This window comes from Corapipo altera, unplaced genomic scaffold, assembly GCF_003945725.1.
Source record: "Corapipo altera isolate COAL_440 unplaced genomic scaffold, ASM394572v1 1, whole genome shotgun sequence".
NCBI classification, from domain to species: domain Eukaryota; kingdom Metazoa; phylum Chordata; class Aves; order Passeriformes; family Pipridae; genus Corapipo; species Corapipo altera.
The window spans coordinates 11103286-11125693 of NW_020884873.1; the positions used below are offsets into that span (position 1 = coordinate 11103286).

The 22408-nt window shown below is 40.9% G+C and overlaps 1 protein-coding gene across 6 annotated transcripts in view; it reads left to right on the forward strand.

The window, feature by feature from the left end:
- TBXAS1 (thromboxane A synthase 1) overlaps positions 1 to 22408 on the forward strand; it is a 251881-nt gene that overhangs the window by 70871 nt on the left and 158602 nt on the right. For 5 of the 6 annotated variants that reach the window (XM_027660819.1, XM_027660828.1, XM_027660809.1 and 2 more), the window contains one exon: positions 4290 to 4383. In XM_027660819.1, coding sequence (XP_027516620.1) covers positions 4290 to 4383 — 94 coding nt within the window. Of the gene's footprint in view, positions 1 to 4289; positions 4384 to 22408 lie in introns of those variants that run through there. The other variant, XM_027660850.1, reaches the window with a different exon arrangement.

Here is a 22408-nt window from a genome sequence, read left to right on the forward strand (position 1 = left end):
CTGCTGTTCCTCTGGTTCCTTTTGATGTCTTGTCACTTTGCTCAAAATATAATGCCAAGCTTTTAAATTAATAGTTGTGCAGGAAACCCTACATGTGTAAATATTAGGGTATGTTTTTCCTTTGAGTGAGAGTGTGCTAGATTGTCCAGTAAATATTGCTGCCATCAGAGTGTTATCTTTTTCATGCCTCTCACTTTACATAAAGACTCCTTCCTATCTTCCTCTTAAGAAAGCTTAAGTGTCTGAGGTTTTATCTTTTAGGTTTTATAACAGTCTAATCTCTTATTCTGCCAGTAGAAGCTTACAGACTTGTTCCCTGATTAGGAAAATAAATTTGATTAATTTTCCCTCCTTTCCTTTCATCTTTTCCACGTGTTTCTCTTACATTTGTTAAATTTACTAGCTAAAAGTGCCTGCTGATTTCCTGCCCCCCTTCATTAATTTATTTATTCACTTTTTGAAGCTTTTTAAACTTCTGGAGTAGACAACATTCCATGACAAGGAGTTCAATAGTTAGTATATTTATTTCTTGGGAAAATGCTTAATTTTTAATCCTGCCACCTGAAAATTCATTTGTGGATTTTATGATTAATTTTTTAGTCAGTGGGTAATAATTCTTAATTTATTTTGTAAGATGTGCAGGATCTTAAAAATATTTGTCATAGCACGCATCAGTTGCTTCTTTTTTCCATGATTAAGATTGTAACCCCTTTGCTTATTCCTTGTACAGAAATTGTTCCATATCTTTGGTCATCTCCATCACCTCTCAGTATCTCTTCTATTTCTAGATTTTGCATTTGATTTAGCATTTATAGTTCGTTGGCTGATCTTCTACACTTAGTGTGTGCCCACAGCAACAGCAGGAGGTTGCCTGATATCAGATTAATTTTTGTGATAAAATAATGTAGAAGAGTGTTAAGTGGCAGAGTGAGAAATAAGACTTCCCGCTGGTGATAAGGCAGGCTTGGAACTGTTTCACTTAGATGTCCAGACAAGTGTCTTTGCCTACAAGGCAACCCTGCCTGTTTCTACTTGTCCAACTTCTAGCCCACCTCCCCTTCCCAGCAACAAAACCTGGATGCTATTTCCAGAGCACTGAGTTACTGGCTGAATGTGTGTCATGAGGGTGCTGAGTAACCGAATCACATAAATCAACTGGTTCAAGTTATCCGTCTCTTCTGCTGAAAAGGCAAAGGGTTGTGCCACAAAGCTGTCAGATTCGTGTATTGCTGGTGTTCACTGTGTGTTATACAGGACTATTTTTTTTTTCTTTAAAGAAACCCACAAGCTACTACTCTCTCTCTCTCCCCCACCCAAAATAGTGGGAATGAGCTGAAATATTGCAGAGATGGGGGGAAGCTCTAAATATTTAAGGTTGCAGAGTGTAAGCTGTTCCATCAGAAATTACCAAAGGCAAGGTTACCTGTGCAGTGTTAGATCCTCCTTCTTCAGTGCATGCAGCCCCATCAGTCTTTGGTCACTTGCATACTCTTTTCTTTTCTGTAAAACTGCAGGTATTTCAACAATACCAGAAATATTGTGAAATCATAGGCTAGAGGTGGATGTGTTTATTGGTGAGATTCTTTTTTGTTTTTTTTTTTCCCCTCCAACTGGGCTCACCCTTTCGTTGTTATATTTCAGTGTGTAGCTTGACTATGGGGCTTCTTTCTCCCATCTCATTGTAAACTGTGGTTCCTTATCTTTCGAAAACCTACTTCAAACATAACTGAATAAAAAGCAATGGAGAAAACCATGTTAGGAGGGGGAAAAGGAAAGCAAATTCTCAGCTATGTGGAGCTGCCAGTAATGTTCAGAAGCTGACAATGATGAACTGCTCATCTAAGCATAAATAGTCTTCACAGTCTGTGTGTTTCTTGCCTTGTGAAACTGGGTGCACTGTACTCATTAGTTTTGTTCCTTTTTAAATATTTGGTGATCACACAGTTTACTTTGTCTAGTGTAAGCCTCTGTTGCAGTCACTCTTCCCTTTGCTGTACATGAAAACCAGGAGTCTACAGTGTGTCTGGTCTTTAGTGAAACGAGCAGTTAACAGTAGCCCAGGCTGGTGTTTTGTGATCTGCCATGTATTTTACACTGAAAACATAAAAATAGAATCCTGCAAAATTGACAGGTTTCCATTGACAGGGATTTTCATCTTTTTCACTGTTTACATACTGAAGATGAGGACTTTGCTATGACACAAAGACACTTTAGGAAGATCTCAAACAGCAGCAAAAAAAAAAAAATCCTCTCTTTGGGGAAGAAGATGTATCATGTAGGCTGTTTTGTCATTTTAAAGTTAAAACATTTCTTTTCCCAAGCGTATTAGCTGAGGAAAACCTCATATTTTTTAAAGCAGTTAAGTAGCCAAGAAGTCAATAATATGTATAAAATGTGTAATAAATGTTGACTTCTGTGCCTTTACTCCATGATACCCTGTCATACTTGAAATAGTGTCCTTGCAGAGGCTCAAGACACATCATTTCTATTGAGAGGGTTTATGTTTTTGGAGGCTTGTACTGCCCCATTAAAAAAAAAAAAAAGTTGCTATTTAAAAATTATCAAATCCCTATCTTCTGGTTATGATTTTTGTAAAATATTTTCACAAAAGAGAATAGGTACTGTGCTCCCAGAAATCTCTGGAAATTGAAGTACCAAAAGCTACTAACTCGATATTTAAGTCCCATTTTGCTTAGCTGATCACATGAGATCTAATTCTCTTTATTTTATATATTTGTCTTCACAGCACTATTCTTTCCTTTCCCTCTTGCTGGAGGAAAGGATCATTTTCTAACAGCAGCTCTTTTTTTCTCTCCTACCTCTTCACTGAACCCCAGGAATTGTGTGCTGTTTGCCCATTAGGTTAAACCTGCCTGCATCATGTAAGGTCATTTCAAATGAGGCATATGCTGATTACTGGAACTGAAAGAGATGTCCAAGTCATAGCAATGCATTAGCATAACCTACAGAGTCACCAAGGCTGTACAGTGGGATTAAGAGGGAGCCAGCCCATCGGGATCTGAGGGCATGACTTCTTCTGTGTCTCTCTTATGTCATTAAGATGGCCTGCGGACTCAATAGACTAAAGCAGTTGGTGTTGCAACACCTACACTATGTGCAGTTCACAGTTTTTATTTTGCATTAGATTTGATTTGCTCACCAGGTCTAAGCAGTCTCACTGCACTTGGGATTCAAGCTGAATGACTGCTTATTACTGCCCTGATAAAAGGTGAAGGATTGGAACAGAGCTTTGAGTTCAGTTTCCTCTCACAGAAGCGTGGTTTCATGTGCCAAAACTGCCCTGGGCACAGAACCATCGTGTAGAGGGAGAGCTTTAAAACTATACCAATACTCTGATATAAGGTGCTAATATAGACATAATAACCTTTAATGATCTTAAAGATCTTTTGCCCAGGTCCTCCCAGTGATGGTGTTCAGCATGATAGTATTTAGTATTGTTGTGTCTTTTGGTAATCAAAGCTGCTGCTGTTAGCTCCTGCTCTTTCAGGTTTCACTAATTGAAGTCCATTGACTTAAATCCATTGTTTGTATTAAGAAAGGGGGAGGGGAGGGGGAAAAAAAGGCTCTGGGGTTGGGTTTTTTTTCCCCTTTTTTTCCAATATTGTCCCTGTCAATGTGCCACAGTTTCATCTGAAACAAGGGATGCATGAAGCTTTTCAGTCTGGGTTTTGTTTCCCCATATTTTTTATATTTGTTTAATTTGCTGACTGGCAGCTCTAAAAATCACTTGATCAGCATATCTGGCCCAAATACTAGGCTTGACTTGAACGTACTGACACTGTCTTGGCTCATGGACAACAGAGACTAGTTTGAATTCTTGTTCTGTGATCTATATAGGTAGAGGTGATTGAAGAAGAAAATAATAGTCTGAAAATCTGTCTTGTTCCTTTCCCAGCTGTACCACAGAAGTCAAACCCCAAATGCTTCTTTTGATCTCGTTTGTAACCTCACGTAGCTTTGGAGAGTCACTTCTGACTTATAAGACCTTCTGTGGGAAGAGAGGCAGTTCTCTAATTCCACTGCTCAATTTGCAGGCCTGTGTTTGAGTCCCTTGGTTCTTTTGCCCTCTCTGAAGCACCAGTGTATTGCATTTATTTCTGTGACCTGAGGAGCTGCTGAGCAATGTCATCTCATTGGCAGTTCTGTTTAGCCAATACAGAAAGCATCTTCTCCCTCCTGAATCTAGGGAAGTCATCTGAACTTGTTACTGTGGCAAGTCCTACCATGAAAAGATCAAAAATTAACTTACTACGTTTTTTTTTCCCCAGGTACTCCACCTCTGCATTCTCCAAACTAAGCAGAGTCGGGATCCGACATCCTCCACCTCTTCCTTTCATTGGAAATCTGCTCTTTTTCAGTGAGGTAGAGTATGTTTTTCTTTGTATCGATCCAAAGTGATGGGAAGAGTGGACAGGAGGTGGAAGGAATTGAAAGGAATCCTACACTTCAGTGATACCATCTCTTCCAGCATTTCCCTCTGGAAAGGACAAGCAAAACTCAGCTTTTTGAATGAATTGGTAGAAGCAGTTGTGTGCAAGCAGCTTTTATTTCAGGGTAAAGTAAACTTGAGGGAAAGAAAATGTGTAAACTTCTGCAGTTAATTACTTGAGCTTTTTCATGGAAGTTCATGCCCTCAGTGAAACTAAGTTATGTGAATAGAGCAGATTATGTTAACTAGCCCCAACTGGTTTGTTCTGAGTGGTTTTGGCTCCTATGACCTTTCTGTTTGTTTTTACTTTTGCTGATTGTATACATTTATTTTAAAGCTTTTAATGTTGCTTGCTCCTAAGCAGTAACTGGAGTTAGATACTGCAGAATGCTGTTGCTCTGTACCCCAAATACTGGGACTGGGAGAAGGGGATGTACTGGGATTCTGCCTCCAGATTTTGTTCCCGTATTCTTCTCACCCATCTTCTTTCAGTAGCCTGTTAATGCTACATTCTGTTCCTTGCTCAATTTCAGTAATGTTGCTGAGGGTCCAACATATCTTAATAATGAGGAGCTGCCATTTCTCTGGTTGGATCTTACAGTAAAATCTCTCTAGTGTGTCTCTGTTGCAGTCCAACAAATTTTCAGGAAATCTGGGCCAATTCCAGATGCTGCCCAGTTTTCTCTTTTAAGTGCATGGTCATCAATACCCATGCTGAGATTTGAATTATTAATGGGAATTTATTGCTTCTTACCTTGGTCTTCATGGTGATTGTTCTGTCAATATCTGACTCATTATTAGATAAAACCCTTTTAAATACCGCTTTTGCATGTACATCTGATTTCATTTAGAAAATAGCATAAAAGGTGGACTTAATCCGCTCTAGATTAATTTGAACTGGAATTGGCAGGGTGACTAACTTACAAGGGTTGCTGGTGGTGTGCAATACAGACCAGTTCACCTTCACTCTTCTGGTTTCAGTTCATCTGGATAGCATAAAGCTACTCATTCTGTAGCTCCTTGGTGGTGAAATCCACACATCAATAGTCACCTGCTAACACTTGATGTAGGTAAAGGTGCCTAGAGATTAAATTATTTTGATACATTGTAGATAGGCTTGCCCTCTGCCGGTGTACAAGTGGCAAGTTTTTGGGAACTAGGATCCAAAATGATCATATGATCTGTTAGGCAAATTTCATTACCAGAATAGCATTCATTAAATTAACTTAAAGCAGGCTACTGAAAAAAAGACAAACTTGATTTTCCTAACTTTTAGGAAGAAAAATAAAATAAAGGTAGCTGAGAAATTATATCTTGGGATACCAAGAAATAACAATTCCAGATAGGGTTTTGAAATAGAGTCGAGTGATGCAAAGCCACAAGCACTGCCAGGCTGTACGTCCAACACTGTGACATTTCACCATCCATCTTCCTTACCATCCTATCACTGCCAGTAGAAACAGGCAGGGATGAGTCCAGGCTCTTTGCAATTTTTCTTTCTTCCCTCATATATTTTGCCATTTTTTCTGGATCTGCTCCTGTGGCTGCTTTCTTAGAATAGTGCCCATAGCAACGCACCAGTAATGGGAGCACTGCTTTTATACTGCAGGCTGTTCTCTATGAGAGCATTTTCAGGGACAGAAGTGCTCTCACTGCAGTCAGTAGAGGACATCATCCACTTTCCCTTTCCCAGCAGGGGGGAAACAGAGGTTGCCCATCACCATCCTGGGAATAGGGGTGGTTTTAGGGGTTTAGCTGCAAGCGGCACAACTGTGCATGAGCAGTGGCTTGTTAGGGCTGGATTTAATTTTTTTTTTAATAGAAAGTAGCAAAAGGTTTATTCCTTTTTTTTTTCCTTACATCTATAATGTTAAGAAGTTCTTGCACTTCTTTGTTTATGCAACCATGTCTTTCCACTGAACTAGCTTTTTAGACAGTCTTCCTTTAAATAGGCTAGCTCTTTCTTAGTATTGCTAATGTTGTGCAGGAAAAACACATGAGCCACACTCCCACTAAATCATCAGACTAGTGCTTTTCAACCCATGAACATTTATTTCAAAGGAATTAATGAATGGTGACTAAGAGGAATGAACTGATATGTGCTGTATGGGAATCTGCATATGTGTAATTCATACATTTCCAATGTTGAATTTGTGTCTGCAAAGTAGCACAGGTTGAAAAGCCCTGAACACCAGTGAGATCTAAAAGAGAATGACTGCAACACATATAGCCTTGCAGTCCAAGAGTGCCCTCGTCTCATGGTTTCTGGCTTTTCTCCTAGAAAATGATTGCTAGAAACTCTAAAAAAAAAAAAATAAAAAGGAGAGGATGTTCCTTTGACATAGTAGAGTAAATCTAGGACCTGAGAATTTAAGAAGAAAACATTAAATATCAAAATCTCTCAAGAAAATTGTGGGAGTAAGCGGCATTTTTCAATTTGTAATGGCATAAATTCAAGGATTTGCTTGTCTTCTCCCTTACTTGGGTGTAAATCACTTCTACTGAAATAAATGGAGTTTTCCTGTTTTGCTCTACTGTACATGTGATCAGAGCTTCAGGCCTTATCATCCTTTTTTTTCCTTGCAATTCTTCTTCTGTAAATATGCCTGAAAACAAATGAACAAAGCAGGCAGGATTTGACCGGTAGTACTGGGTTGTGGGGTATTTAATAAACTTTTTCAAAGGTATTTTAAACAAGAAAATGTTTTGTCCATGAGACTTTTGTTTTAAGGAATTATTTTAGGGATTTCTTGAATAGTATATTTTCTTTGAGTAAAATAGGAGTTGCTGTCAGTGTAGTGTTCTGAGAGAGGAAGAGAAAGTGTGGAAAGTTAAGGGGCTAAGGGAAATGCAACAGCAAAGACCTATCTCCATCACAGAGAAGCAGACTGTAAGAGCTGACTTGGGGAAAACAAAGTTATTTTACTGTAAGTCACCCCTTCTCTCTCAAGTACAATAAAGGGCGATAATCTCACTCTGAAACTAAAACATATCCAAGTTAGTCGACCTATCTCAATAATGAGAAGATGGGAAATTATTGCAGTTCTGCAGCTGGGAAATTATCTGAGTCCAAGATATTAGATTAAAAATTCTTCCATTGTATGAGAACAATTTGTGGTGGGCAAGTCTGATGTAATAGTAAATATGATTAGGCTGTTTAAAAAAAGCAGCATGTTCAATTTTTTCCAATAACTGAGCAGACTTGCAGCCGACAGGCTGCTGTTTTGCTACAAACTCCTGACTCTTCCCCCACCTCTCCATTTACTGCATTTTTCCTACAAGTCTGGAAAAATGTGAGGGTTGTTTGTGATGGCTGTGTTATGGGAGACACAAGGGTATACACACCATGGACTTTCACACATGGATCTGTATGGACTTCAGAGCAGCTTGTACCAGAAAAACTAACCCAAAATTTCCTATCCATTCCCAGGCTAATGATTTCATTACGTGACAAATGCTCTGAAAACGGAGAAGGCACACGCGCTGCATCACCCTTTCTCCTCAAGACCCGCAGCAAACACTTGACCTGTTGCTATGGCTGTGCTGTGCTTTTCTCTCTCTTTCCCATTTCTTTCCTAAAAAGACAGCTACACTGTTTTTAAATGTCATAGGCTCTGACATTTACACAGGCCTGGTTGCCCGGTACCGTACCTGTGTGTGCCGCTCCCTACCCGGCCTTCTGGAGAGCCATGCTGTGTTGCAGCAGGCTTGGGGCCAGCCTCTCTGAGGTTTAGGGGTGGTGGGGGGTGTGTGTGGGTGGCTGCCTTGTTGTGGTCCTTGGAAGGCGAGATATGCAATTGTGCCCAGTGTACGGTTGGGTGTTGTGCTTTGGGTCCTTGTAAAAGCACGATCATGTGTTGCTTTCCTCCTGTACTCCTAGCAAGCTCCAGTGATGCCTTTGACTGTCTGTGTGCTTGCATCCCTGCCTTGCATGTTAATGAAAGACATCACTCTCTTTAGCTTCTCTCTGCTTGGACAGGATACTCTTTGTTTACTCTGTTTATTTCTGTCTGGCCTACTTGTAGATCCTGGGCTACCCCAGAGTGGCCCATTTCTGCTGAATGGAACTGGGGGCTGTGTGGGTGCTTTGTCTTGCTTTCAGTTTGGGATCTGGCTGGGCTGTGTTGTTTTATGGCTGATGGGTGGGAGTGGAGAAGGGGGGGGAGTGTAGGGAGGAAACAGAGAGCAAACATTATTTTTTTTTTCCCACTATGCATCTACCAAAAGCATCCTTTGAGTTGGACGTAAAGAAAAATAAAAGGCAGAGTCCTTGCAGGAATGAAATTAACCCCATGTCTAATTTTCAACCTAGAAAGCAGTGTGTGGGTGCTTAGAAAGATTGCAGTGTTTACTGTTCTGGAATTTAATGACACAGCATGTAAACCTAAACAAGGTTGGAGAGAGGCAAGTGGTGAGGGGAGCAAAGAGGGGGAAAGGGGGAAGGGAGGAAAAGGAGCTCTCAGGCTGTGGACCTGGATTGAATTACAAGAATAGTATGGCTTATATTGACAGTGAAAGCCTGCATGTGGTTTTGTGTTGCTTCATGCAGACAAAGGAGAAGAATGGGACAGGGAGTGTGTGTTTTGCAACTTGATAGCTATCTGTGCGGAACCAGAAAGGGTGGCTGTGGCATCGCCAACCAACCTGTCTTTATCTCCTTTGGTTGACTGTGTGCATCTGCTGTAGGCTGCTGACTGCCTGAACAGACCTCGCGGGGTGCTCCAGGTCTTCTCTTATGTCCTGGGAACACCCCCAGCCTGGACTGGGATGCCTGTCCATGCATGTGAGGCAGATCTAAACCTAGCCATGTCACAGTCTGCAATATGACAAAAAACCTGGGGTTAAATGTGGTTTTATTTGTATATTTCTGCATCTGTAACAAATGTGGATAGAGCCTTCCCAAATCTTCGTTTGCGAAGCCTAGCCATGATGATATCTCCATCTATAAAGCGTGTCTCTCTTCCCTTCAAAAATGTGTATTTTCCTAGTCTCAGCTGATACTCTGTGCTACCTCCTTTGATCAGATGTTAGCATTGTCACATAACCTGACAAAGTCAGTGCAGTATCTGTTTGTGGGAACGTAATGCAGGAAATCAAGACATCACAACGGTCTGTCTCTCACTTGGCTAAATGCTATTTGCACCCTTCAGCAAGAGCAGGACTTTTGTTTCTCTGAAGGGCATTGGGTGGAGCTGTGCTGTGGCTCACCCGAATTTCTCCCTGATGGGGTGTCAGCAGGGTGAGCAGCCTTCTAGGGGAGCAGTGTGCAGACCTCAGAGACCCTTCTGTAGAGGCACGACTTTTTTACATTCAGTGTTTCTGATAACTGTGTTTGCAAGATATCCCTGGATGTGATGTCAACTTTAAATAACGTTATGGGAGTTGGAGACAGTATTAGGATACACAAAGCAACTGACAGGTTTTATGTGACAGTATTCACTGCTTTGCTGGTGAATAATAGTGACCCAAGAAATGAAGGTTGTAGTGGTCGTGAGAGACACTTTTGCTCTTTTGGACTATACCATTTTTAACTCTGAGGGAAGAAACAAGTCCTTTTTGTATTCCAAGGAATGGTGGGTTGACTGTGTGGCTTTTGCCTAGAGAAGCTCTGACATCTGTTTGCCGTGCAGGGTTGGGTAAGTGTTTACCACAGATCTCAGCAGTTGTCCCTAGAAGGAGATGCAGACTTCATTGATGAACATTATCATGGTTTTGGTATTCCTTAACCCATATTTTGGTGGTTCCTCTTGTCATACTTTATGCTTGCTTTATTAAACACTGCATGAGGTGAAGAGGCAATGGCTGCGGCAACTGCTAGCTGTTAAGTGGAAAGGGGTTATGTTCTCTGTGGCAGCACAGCAAGTGAGAAGAGAGACTCCCTGATCATGCTCCTGGCTTTCCCCAGGCTCTCAATGTGATTTTGGGCAAGTCTGATGGGGGCAAAGCTTTCTTCTTTTCTGGGTAAGCAAATCTCTTTCTTTTGCTTCACCTTGGGCCTCTTTTAGCCCCCTGCGAAATGGCATAAGATGGTGTTCCGGAATAGGTAGGTCTGCTTTTTCATCAGGTTATGGTGAAACACTTGGAACAACTTCTCTGGGGGCTTTGTGAGATTTGGGGAGGCTGGTATCACTGCTGTCTTGAATGGACTGGGACGCTTGAAGGCTGGAAGGAGTTTAAATGTTTTCACAATATTCACAGAGCAAGCTGGGCTGTGAATTAATGCTGGGCCTGAATTCTGGTCTAGGAATGAAGGTATCTGAGTGATATGGGTCCCCAAGATAACAGTGCTAAAGGATACTTCTCTGCTATTCTATGCTAGCCTGTTCTTTGATGGGTTTTTGGTGGCAGCTGCAAATGACTGCCCAGGATTTGTCAGAGCAGAGTTCTGCATCATTAAAGTGACACGTAGCTCTCAAGAATGGTGTAGGGGAAGTTTGCCACATGTTATGTCTATTGGAGAGTGTATTTGCATAACTCTCTGGAATTTGCTATGTAGCCTCCTCTTTAAGCAACATGTACTGCTAAATTAAAACCAGCTCTGGCATGACATGCAACAGCAGTGAACACAAAAAGCGGTGCTATGCAGTAGTTGGGTTGAGAAAATGAAGATAATGTATAGTTGCAATGTAGTAGCATACAGTTAGACCTACTGTAGTCACTTAAACTGCACTTCACCTTGGGCTCCAGAAGCAGTAGGGACCTTGAAGAGCATCACAATAGTGATATGGTTGAATAGGAGGATAGTAGCTGTTGTAGTAAACTCAATGGGCTTTTATACATGGACTTAAAAAAGCAGGACTATTTCTTAGGCATGATTGTCTTCTCTGCAGTTTTGTCTGTAGTCACATCAGTGAGGCACTGGCCTGGAGAGGATGGAGTTGGACCAAATGAAATCTTTTAGTCCTTGAAATTAAAAGAGCAATAGACTCAGAGCTGCAATGCATAAAAGCAACTCTATTATTTTACATGAATTTGTAACTTTCTTATATTACCTGTCAGTTTGGAGTTTAGTAGCTTCATATGCTCTTCACCTTCTTATTGTGATGTGGAGAAATCCATATTCAGAAAGCCGGTTCTTCTATGTCAGCAAGACTAGTACATATAATAATGGCCAGGTATCAGTTATAATGCTAAAATTATAGCAGGCTCAGATTGGTTGTTGAGAACAGTTGTTATCCACGAACCAACAAATTTAGCAGAGTCTTAACTTCATTAGCAGTGTCTAAATGCATTAGCCATATGCTCCTCAGCATATGGGTAAATACATAACAATTTATTTTCATTAGAGTTTTCTTACAAGCGCTGCTAACCTAAGCTCCACTAGAAATGTTTACAGCATGACATGTCTTTTCACATAAGAAGCTGGCCTTCTGTACAGCAAGTCATCCTGAAAGGGTGGCAAGCAAGACACTTCCCCCGTCCTTTCTGGGAGTAGGCAGGTACAGCTGCTGTGGGTCTGATCCACTGCAGCTAGCTAGGCTTGGTTTCTGCAAGGCTTTATATTAAAATGAGTAATCAAAGGCTTTGGAGAACTGCCTGTTCAAACATGTAGTTAATTCCCTGGTACTTGTGTGCTGTCTTCTGGTTGCCTACGATGTACCTCGGCTGGCATCACCTCCTGGTAGCTTTACTTGGATGTAAGACTCATGACTTCTGGGTTCTCCCTGCTTCCTTCTTGCCCCAGGAAGGATGTAGGGTTGAAATATAACTTTCCCTAAGAGGGACTGAGTGTGAAATGAGGTCATACTCATGGCCTGTGCTGGGAAGGGCAAGGTGGGTTTGTAGGGTGGGCACTGGGGCAGGGCTGTGAGGGGCTCAGGATTCTCTTAATTTCTCAGAAATAAATGAAAAGTTATTTTCTTGAGTGTTTTTTGGGGTTTTTTTTGGGAGGGGGGTAAGTATTTATGCAACTTGATCCAGAAATGCAAGTTGCCTAGAAAGACATCAAAGTATAAGAAAGGACTGATCTTATCAGAGAGGTATAATGTTCAAAAGTTAATCTATTTCTCCATGGCCTTAGAGGCCTTGGCACATGACTAAATTTAGATGGTAATGTGAAACAAGAATCAGCTAGAATTGGATTCTAATCAGGTTTGTTTGAGAACTGATTGGGTTTTTATTGGGTGGTTTTTTGTTTGTTTGTTTGTTTTAGAAAAGAAGAAAATTTCAACCAAAAGTTTAAACAAACCTGTGTGCTTTAAAAAATTGTATTTCAAATTGCTATTTTTCCTTTTTGTTTTTATCACCATGCAATGCAATGAAATGGATCGTAGTCTTGGATCATAGTCCTTGGACTTTTTAACTTTTCATTTTGTTTGTTAATTATTAACCTTTCTTCCTGCTTACATTTTGTAATTTTTTAATATTCTATGAATTTTAGATAATTTATAATAAGTCAAGGGGAAAAGTGAAGTAGTCTTTGGACAGTTGCACAGGGACAGTTTTAAATATTCAGGCAGTAAAAAAACCTCACTGAACCACCGGTGCCTTATTTTACCCTACTACAAGAAAACTGAGAATTATAAACAAAAGAAAAAGAGATTGAAACTTAGCTATATGTTTCAAAATATTCTCAAATACATGTTTTGAAAATGAACTATGCAATAAATAAATATTAAAATAGTTGCAAAATTAGTCTTGACTATTTGATGAGTTTCCGTAGTTTTTGAACATTATATCTGATGGCCTTTTTTCAAATCTCTGAGTATACAAAGCTGTTAACTTTCAGAGGCAGCGTGCTGCCAGAGATGATTTAGATAGGATTAGTGAAAGATGGGCTAAAGGAGCCATAAGAAGTCACATATGATGATAAGTTGAAATATTCTCTGGGAAGTTGAGTGGGACTTTAAACATAGTGGTTATTTTTCTGCTGAGTGGGGCTTTTCCTGTTCCACTCAGGAAAAGGGAAAAAGATACATGGCAAGAGCAGATGTTGGAAGGAAGAAGTGTCTCTTTGGACACACAGAGAAAGGAGATGGGGGAATCCCAATGTCTCCACTGATTTGCTTCTATTTACTTTTATGTCCATATATTTAGAGGAAACAGCAGGTGATAAGCTCTGGATAGGATAAGGGGCCTTGTGGCTCTAGAGAGTAGTCTAGGAAAGAAGTACAAAGAGGTATGAATAAGAAATTGGTGACTGATGTATGATTTTTGCAAGGGGGTGAACTCATCTACCTTGATCTGTTAAAATGTTGCAACATGTGATGTGTTGTGAAAAGTATGTGACAAGGCAGAAGGAGGAAGGGTAGCATTTGATGTATACTTATTTTTGTTCCACTTCTGAATGCAATCTAGGACAGGAGCCCCTTGCAGCCAAGATAGAGTGGGGAAGGTGCTTGATCACACAGAAGGGGGAAATGGGAGAGCTTTGGGGGAAAAAAAGCTGCAGTTGGTGACCTTATACCAGAGGTCTCTATTTTAATAAAGAGTCTCATAAAGTTCATCATAGATAGAATTAGGGACCTTGGAAGTATCTTGTAGTTATATTTGTGTTTATATTTTTCACTACCTTTTTTTTTTCTCCCCAATGCCCGAGGGAGCCATCTCAAAGACCTCATAAACGAGAGATTTCATTTTCTAATGCTATTTCATTTCCTGGATGGAGGACCTGCCACAAGAAGACCAGACCTCAAATTATAATAGCCCTATAAATAACTCCCTAAGGCAAAGGGGAAAAAAGAAAACCTTTGAAAGACAACCGCAAATGCAAAAATGGAGGGTTTGGGTTCTTGCAGAACCAGACTAAGCAGTTGTAATTAGGACATGGTTAATTTTTGGGTTTCCCTGTTTATCTATTTGCATTGTTTACCTACAAAGTTAAATCTCAAAAGTCCTCAGAGGTCTTCTGCTTGAGCTTAATTTTCTGTGTGTTTTGGTGCCTTTTGGCCTGTCTTTAGAGCCTGGTAGAAAATGAAGTTTCCAGGTAAAATTGAAAACAATCCAACAAACTGACTAAAACAAATATGATGGATCGAGTAAAAGTAGTCTGAAAATGCAACTTTTTCTTCTTTCTGGGTGAAGTCGTTTTATTTCAGCAGACCCAGACAGTCTGCCTCCTTTCTACTGGAAATCTGTGCAGAATTGGCACATTGACTAGAATAAAAACATTCCCAAGGAATCGGCGTGTTCTGTCAAAACATTTGAACAGCTCCCGTCTCCCAGAGCACAGCACTGCTCCGGAGCCGGCATAGGGAGCTCTGCAATGTGTGGTGCAGGCTTCCCCTCCAACCTCCCATCTAAAATCTACCTTTTCACATATTTACGGGCCAAGTGTTTCAAGTTCAATTATTTTTAGTTGTGGAGGTGGTAGAGAAGGAGGTTTATGTGAACCTTTTGCACTATGATGAGACCTGTGTAAGGGCTGTCTTTTCTTTGTTCCCACTAAGGCTGTGTTGTATAGAGAATCATTTAGGTTGCAAAAGACCTTTAAGATCGAGTCCAGCCATTTACCCAGCACCATCAGGTCCACCACAAAACCATGTCTGTAAGTGTCACATCTACATGTCTTTAAAATACCTCCAGGGATGGTGACTCAACCACTCCCCTGGACAGCCCGTTCCAGTGCTTGCTAGCCCTTTTAGTGAAGAAATTTCTCCTAACACGTGAGGGGAAAAGTCATGAAGGCAAGGTTGTAGGATTCCAGTATCTTTCTGTAGCATGCTGGGTCAGTGTACTGGCCAGGGACAACTGGGCTGGCAAATCTGAGCTCCAGGAGAAGTCTTGATGTGCAGGGACGGGATTCTCCACCAACAGATGTCTCTGTGCCATGCCTCTTTGCTGCTGCATGACTCTGCTACATGTGAGGTCAACCTCCAGCAGCAAAGTTCAATCTCTGTGTTGTGGAGTAATGATAATTGTTTTTTTTTTATTTGATTAATTTTTAAAAAATAAAATTGTAGTCTTTGGCTAGAAGGTGATACATGGCAATTACAGTATTTAACTAAGCAAACTGTGATTAGACTCAACCTTTGCAGCAGGACACTGATTACTTTACTTTCGCTAAGTAGTATCTTAGTCCCCTAGCACTGAAATGAAGGGGTTTTGCTGGTGAGCTCTATTCTGAATGAGACTTGTAAATTCAGGCCTGCAGCCAATTTACCAGAGGTACTGTCTGTCTATTATTGAGACCAATTGCTTAGGAATGTAATTGTATCATTCTTGTTACTAAAATTGATATCCCCTGCCTGCTGCAGCTAAATGAGTTTTTATTTTTGCGGAATTTCTGGGCTGTTGCGTGATAAGGCATTGTGGTGGACAGCATGCAGTCAGTGGTTTGAAACAAATGGGATTTTTCTTCGTATTTGACACAGAGGTGTGTATTAAGCAATACTTTACTGTGCTTGATGCAGTAGCAGATGGTGTCTTTTAAGGCTGCACATGTGACAGTAACCTGCTAGAATGAGTACCATACCTGCTTGTCTAAAGCCTCATTCAGCAGAAAAATAATTTATAAATAACATAAAAGTAAACAAGGTGAGAAGGCAAGCAACCCTACGTATGTGCTTATCTTGTCCGCTGTGGCGCACGCCCTCGTAGCAGTGCAGTGTCATTTTATACAAGTGGCATCACTGAGAAATGTGATGGAAGAAAAAGAACTGTGCCAATCAGAGCAGGGAGGGCAGAGGTGGCTCATAAACCAGTCGTAGATCTGCTTGGGTTAGTGTCAGCACAGCAATCTTGCAGGGGGGAAGCTGTGGATATGCATTCCTAACTCTATTACTTATCCCCTGGGCCAGAAGGGCCAGATGTGTTGCACAGGCAACATATTTAATCTGTGAATGATCATTCCTGATGGATCCCCTCCAGACAGTCCAAAAGTTACATTACTGTGCCCCAGCCCACTTCACATAGAAAGACAGGACCACCCAATCTAGTGCCTTTAGGGAAGGGAGAAGGTGGAATTGCTGTGATCTCACATTTTATCAAGCAGCTGTATGCTCTATGGCCAAAACGCTTATGTACTGGTGTCTAACCCAAGGCAGCTAAAGCTATGCTTAGGCACCTAAAAGCATAAACATATGATTGTCATGGGAGTTAACAGGTATTGGTACTTTCAAATGTTGCTGTAACTCCTTTTATTTAGTTATGCAAAGTCTAACCTGCTGCACTTAAAAATTTTGTCTTGAGCATATATCATCCTGAAAAAATATGGTCAACTTTGGGAATCATGTGTCTGGAAACTGAGGTTTCCTATCCCTGGAAAGTTTCAAGGTCATATTGGACAGGACGCTGAGCAACATGATCCATTTGAAGATGTCCCTCCTTATTGCAGGGGGGTTGAACTAGATGGCCTTTAAAGGTCCCTGCATGGGAGCAGGTAGTGAGTGACTCCTCTGAGCTTGTGCAGGAAGAGGTGGCAACAAAGGCTGTGGGCTGCATCTGCATCCAGTGGGCTATGGCACAGTACCACAATTGATACCACCTTCCCAGAGTCCCCTGTTGCTGCAGGAGAAGTTTATATTACATGTAGGAGGATAATGCCTCAAAACATCCCCACTGGAATAAATAAACATCTCAAGTTGGGAGTTCAAACACAACTTGCTTTTCTACTACTTTTGTAGTCAGTCTCATAATTTTAGTTTGGCTTAGGGAAAATAGAAATACGTGTTAAATTCATGCTTAAAAGATTGCCTCTGTTCAGAGAAATTTGTTATCCTTTTTCTCATTTTCAACAAGTAAACTTGCTTTTGCAGCAGAGATTTTGACATTAAGTGTCTTGATAGAATAATAGGCGTGCGATGGATTGCAATCTATTGCCTCAAGACTTTGCCAATCATAAACTAAAATCAGTTAATGCATTGAGTTAAATCTTGCTATATTGTGCAATGTGCTAGTAGTATTAAAAAAATCAATCCAGAAAATATATTGATTATATTATCTCCATAGCAACAAACAATAATAGGATAATGTTAGCTTAATAATTGTGCTTTGTGAAAACCTTTCAGAATAATTACTGCATTGTGGTCTTTTCACAATGTGGAATGCAATAACGCTTCTTCCTTGACTGCAGTCACCATCAGCACTGCGTCAAGAGATGTTGTTTTTGTGTGCATGCATATGTATTCATGGGTAATTTTGCTCCGGGTGAAACAATTCAGCAGACTATTTTGGGATCCATTTTTAAATGGTCAAGACCACAAATTGGCAATTGTTTTCCATGTGGGTTGTTTTCTCCCACCTCCTCTGACAACTGGCTACTGTAAAAAGAGGTCATTAACATTCCTTCTCCTGCCTCTTTCTTTACAAGGCACAAATATTTTGGCATGTAACAAAACTGGATACCCAGCTACTGTGTTAAGGATTTGTGGGAGAGAGGAACCCTGCTCTAAAGACAATGCTTCATATCTGTTCTTTTAATCAAATTTAATCTATCATCCTCTAGGAATGACTTGTTCCACAGGAGCTGAGGTATTTGACTGTATTTTGGGGGACCTGATTCTCTTGTCATCCTACATTGTCATATAAATAATAACCTGAGGCTGTTTTGAATATATAGAGATATTTTCTTACATATAATTAGGGAGGTGTACATATAACATTTTTAACTTGAAATTTTGGCAGGAGAGTCAGAGGACTAGATATATACACTCTTCATCTGGGTCTTGCTCTTACATTACTTCCACATCAACCCTGTAATTTTTATCCTGAGTTAAAAAGAGGCATTGACCCAAATCTGTGTTGAAGAAGCCAAGTTTTTAGAGTGGTGGTGTGGTTTAACCCCAGCCAGCAACCAAGCCCGATGCAGCTGCTCGCTCACTCCCCCACTAGCAGGATAAGGGAGAGAATCAGAAAGATAAAAGCTTGAAAACTCATATGGTGAGATAAAGGTGGTTTAAAAGAGAAAGCAAAAGCCCCACACACAAGCAAAGGAAAACAAGGAGTTAATTCATTGCTTCTCATGGGTAGACAGGTGTTCAGACATCCCCAGGAAATCAGGACCCCATTGCGCGTAACAGGTACTTGGGAAGATAAACATCATCGCTCCAAATGTTCCCACCTTCCTCCTCCTTCCTTGCTCTTTATATACTGAGCATGATGTCGTATGGTATGGAATATCCCTTTGGTCAGTTTGGATCACCCATCCTGTCTGTGTCTCCTCCCAGCCTCCCATGCATCCCCAACTTCCTTGCCAGCGTGGCAGTGTGAAAAACAGAAGAGGCCTTGGCTCTATGTAAGTGCTGCTCACCAATAACAAAAACATCTCTATATTATTAACCCTGTGTTCAGCACAAATCCAAAACATAGCCACTGTTAGTAGTAGCCACTTTGAAGAAAACTAACTCTACCCCAGCCAAAGCCAGCACAAGTGGTGAAAAGAACCCCCAGTTTAATCCATGAAGTTTAAGCTGACCCTAAACCGTTTTGTGTCTATGAAAGCTCTCAGGGACCTGGCATGTAGCTCTGGAGTCCGTTCACCTTCTGGTCATGCCAGTATTTCCTGATGTACCTGGTGACCAAGGGCTGGGTTTAGAGATCAGTCAGCAGAGAGAGTACACTGCTGCCAAATCTTGCACTGGTGGAAGATTCTCCATGGCTTTCACAGGGTGACCTGTGCTGTTCCCAGTGGTATGGTGGAATGCTCCATTACTTTCAAGGGCATGGGTGGATGCCACATTCTCTGATGGTCACTCCTCCTGCCCTTTTTCTGTGGGACAAACATTGATGTCAAATAGGTTAAACTTTTAGCACCTCTTCTAACTGTGCATCATTTTATTTTAATTCTTACTTCTGGAGAGAATTCATCCTTCAAATGTCCCATAATTTGATTTTTTATTGTTTACCAGACAGGGGTCTCCTTTTCTTTGAAGATCTCCAGGAGAAAGCCCCTGCTTTGGAACCACTACCTACAATATGTGACTCTCTTGGAGCTGAGAATGTGCAAACCCTCTACTCTGTAGAGTATAGGTATATTGTATACACAAGAAAAGCAATAGAGTGCAAGGGTGCTGACAGTGTTCCATCTGAGATGATGTCTTCATCAGGAGCTTGATTGTGCTGTTTTCCTCTAAAGTCCCTCCAGGTGGTTGCTTTATGGGGACGATGTGATGGAAGAGTTGTTTTATGTCCCTGGCAGTGGTTACTTTCTACCAGTGGCCCAGTCCCCTTGAGATGTGGTTAATTCACAGGGAGAGGGAGGAGCAGTGGTTGCTCTGAACTTTGTGCCTTGTGCCAAAGCATCTAGTCCTGCAAAACTGCTGTACTGAATGAGGATGCCAAGCCCCTCTCTCCTTTTCTGAGTGCAGATGGATTCAGTTATGAAAGGGCAGCTAAATGCATTGGTTCCTCTGGAAAATATCTGATATTTGCAGATGTGCAGATTCATTCAAAAAAAAAAAAAAAAAAAAGCCCAGATGGTTTGACAAGGTGTTTTTTTCTGATGCTGCTGCAGAATCCAGCCCTGAGTGATGATCTAGAAACAGAAATGAATGGCTGATATGAGCCAATTCAATCCCCATCTCCAAACCTGAGCTCTTTGGTTTATGAAATTGTCACAGTTGAAACTGTGACTGTGCTTCTGCTTGGCACCCTCTGTGCTTGCCCTAGGTGCTGGCCAGTGGCCTTGCTGATTCCTAGAGCTGCTCCAAATTCTCATTTCACTGCAGCCTCCTGTTTAGTTTCCTTGTGCTGTCTCAGCTCCTACTGCTCTCTGCAGTCTTCTCTACAGCCCACGCAGGGGCTGGCACTGTGTTTCTCTCTGCCTTTTCTTAATCCCTTGATCCAGAGAGGCCTGATTTGGCTTCTGGTGTTTCTGTTTTCCATGCTCAGATGCTACCAGCTACAATATGGGTGGCTTGGGTCTTAAACAGTGTTTGGCTTCAGGACAGAACATGAAGAGTAACTTACCATATGAAAACAGGGAGATTTTGTTGGAATAATTATTTTAAGATAGCTGAAAAGTCAACTGCCTGGTGTAATGTGGCTATAGGGGCTGCAGCTTGTCTTATTCCTGAAGGAATAAAACTATTCTATTCTGCACAAGATCTTACAGCACATCTCTGTCTGTAGTGGTCTAGGATAGGCCTGTCCTACCTGGTGTCCTGTCAGTCTGTGACCAGGATGAAGCACACTGAGTGTTTGTTCCCGTGGCTAGGGTCAGGATGCTTGTCACTCTGCATACACGTGCCCCCTCATGCCCTGCCAAATGTATGGGCTCACCTCAAGGCTCTGTGTCAAGCTGATGTGCCTGCCCTTAGCCTTGTGGCTTTTACAGAGGTGCCATGTGATAGATGGTAGTAAAAAGGGAGCTGTCATGCCTATGCCTGGCCTGTCCATGCTGCAGATAGCAGCAAGCTCTGTTCTGCATCAGAGGCCAGTACAATCTATAGGGACGTTTTTCTCTTTTCATGCTTGAGAGCTGCATCCATACAAGGTAGGAATTAGACAAGAGGAAGCCTGGGCTTGTCCAGCTGTGTTAAAATACAGAAATAGTCCTAGTATCTTTCAGTAATGCATTAAGTGGTATGATTAATGTCTGTCACATGTAATACTCTTTCCAGGTCCAGGTCTCTGCTTGATGCAGCACGCTGGTGCTTGGGTTTGGGCACTGTTTTGTGTCTTAGTTTCATCACAGTAAAAGATCAAAATTTGGGAGCTGAACACAGTTGGAATTTGAGATAATCTTTAGTTCTTCCAGATGTATGTTTCATAGTTTCAAACTCATTGGTCGCAGAATTAGGTGGCATTGATTTTTTAATCAGTTCATAAACAATAGCAAAGACCCCTAGCACTATACAAGGGCAGTTTCTCTGAGGAGGCCAAGATATTATCACCCACTGATTGAGTAATCTTGATTCCCAAAGATGAGGTTTTCTTGAAACCCACCTGTCTAAAGAGTAACTATTTCGGCACTAATGAGTTAAGCAGTATGAGATGGCCCAGAGTTTGCATCAGAAAAGAAAGCGTAACCATTGTCATCCTAATTCTGTAGGTGAAGATGCAAGATTTTCATGTGGACATGTAAAGTTTCCAATATGTATTTCAAAGTCTGTTTACACTCTGTGGCACCCAAGACAGATTGTTGCACAATGGGTTCAGTTAATATATTTTATCCTTTAAAATTACATTTTCATAGTCTGAAGAAATCTGCTGTTGATGGGTCTGAAAAGGAAGGGTATGATCTTCTGAAGCGGGAAAACTCCTTAAAGGAAAGAGTCCGTCTTCTTTTCTTGGGAAAGAAGTCAACTTTCATTTCTCCAAATACCGATTTGTTGCCCCCTAAAACAGTGTTCCCCAAATATTTGTTTTCCTTTGATTTATCTAGCTTGTCTGTCTGTCCTACAAGAAGTTGTTTCCATTTCTTTATATTATGCAATTACTGTTTTGCTTCTCTTAAGGGAGACCAGCAAAGAAAACTCATAAATTCATTCACCATTAGTAAAATGTGCTGAATGCTTATGCTAATCCATCTGAGAGACACTGGGCTCACAGTGAAAATCCACATTGCAAAGTTCTTCTATTGCACAATGAATTCCCTCCTATAGAAAGTGCTGTGATCCTCTGTTTTGTTGTTGTAATTTGACGATGTAGAAATATTAAGAAAGGCAGCAAAGGTGGTTAGGATCTAGCAGAATTACATATAAGTAGAGATTGTGTAGGAGAGAATTACACTCAGTTTGGAAAGAAGACAATTCAGAAATTACATACTCTAGTAAAAAAATAAATCCATCATTCCTTTATATTTTTTCTAGTTTCTTATTTTAAATATATGTTTATAGCAGGATCAGAAACTGCAGTGAGTCTCTAAGACCTCATATGGAGCCTTTCATGAACACACATTGAACAAATTGTATTTCTATTTGTACATGTCTTCATAATGACATGTTTTCTGTTTTTGATAAAGGTTCCTAGAAGCCTGAATAGGTGTCTTCTGTGACATTTACAATGAAGTAAAATAAGGACCTAGCAGGAGTGTTATCTAGACAATAGTTCTAATAAAAATAGTAAGTTTACAATTAT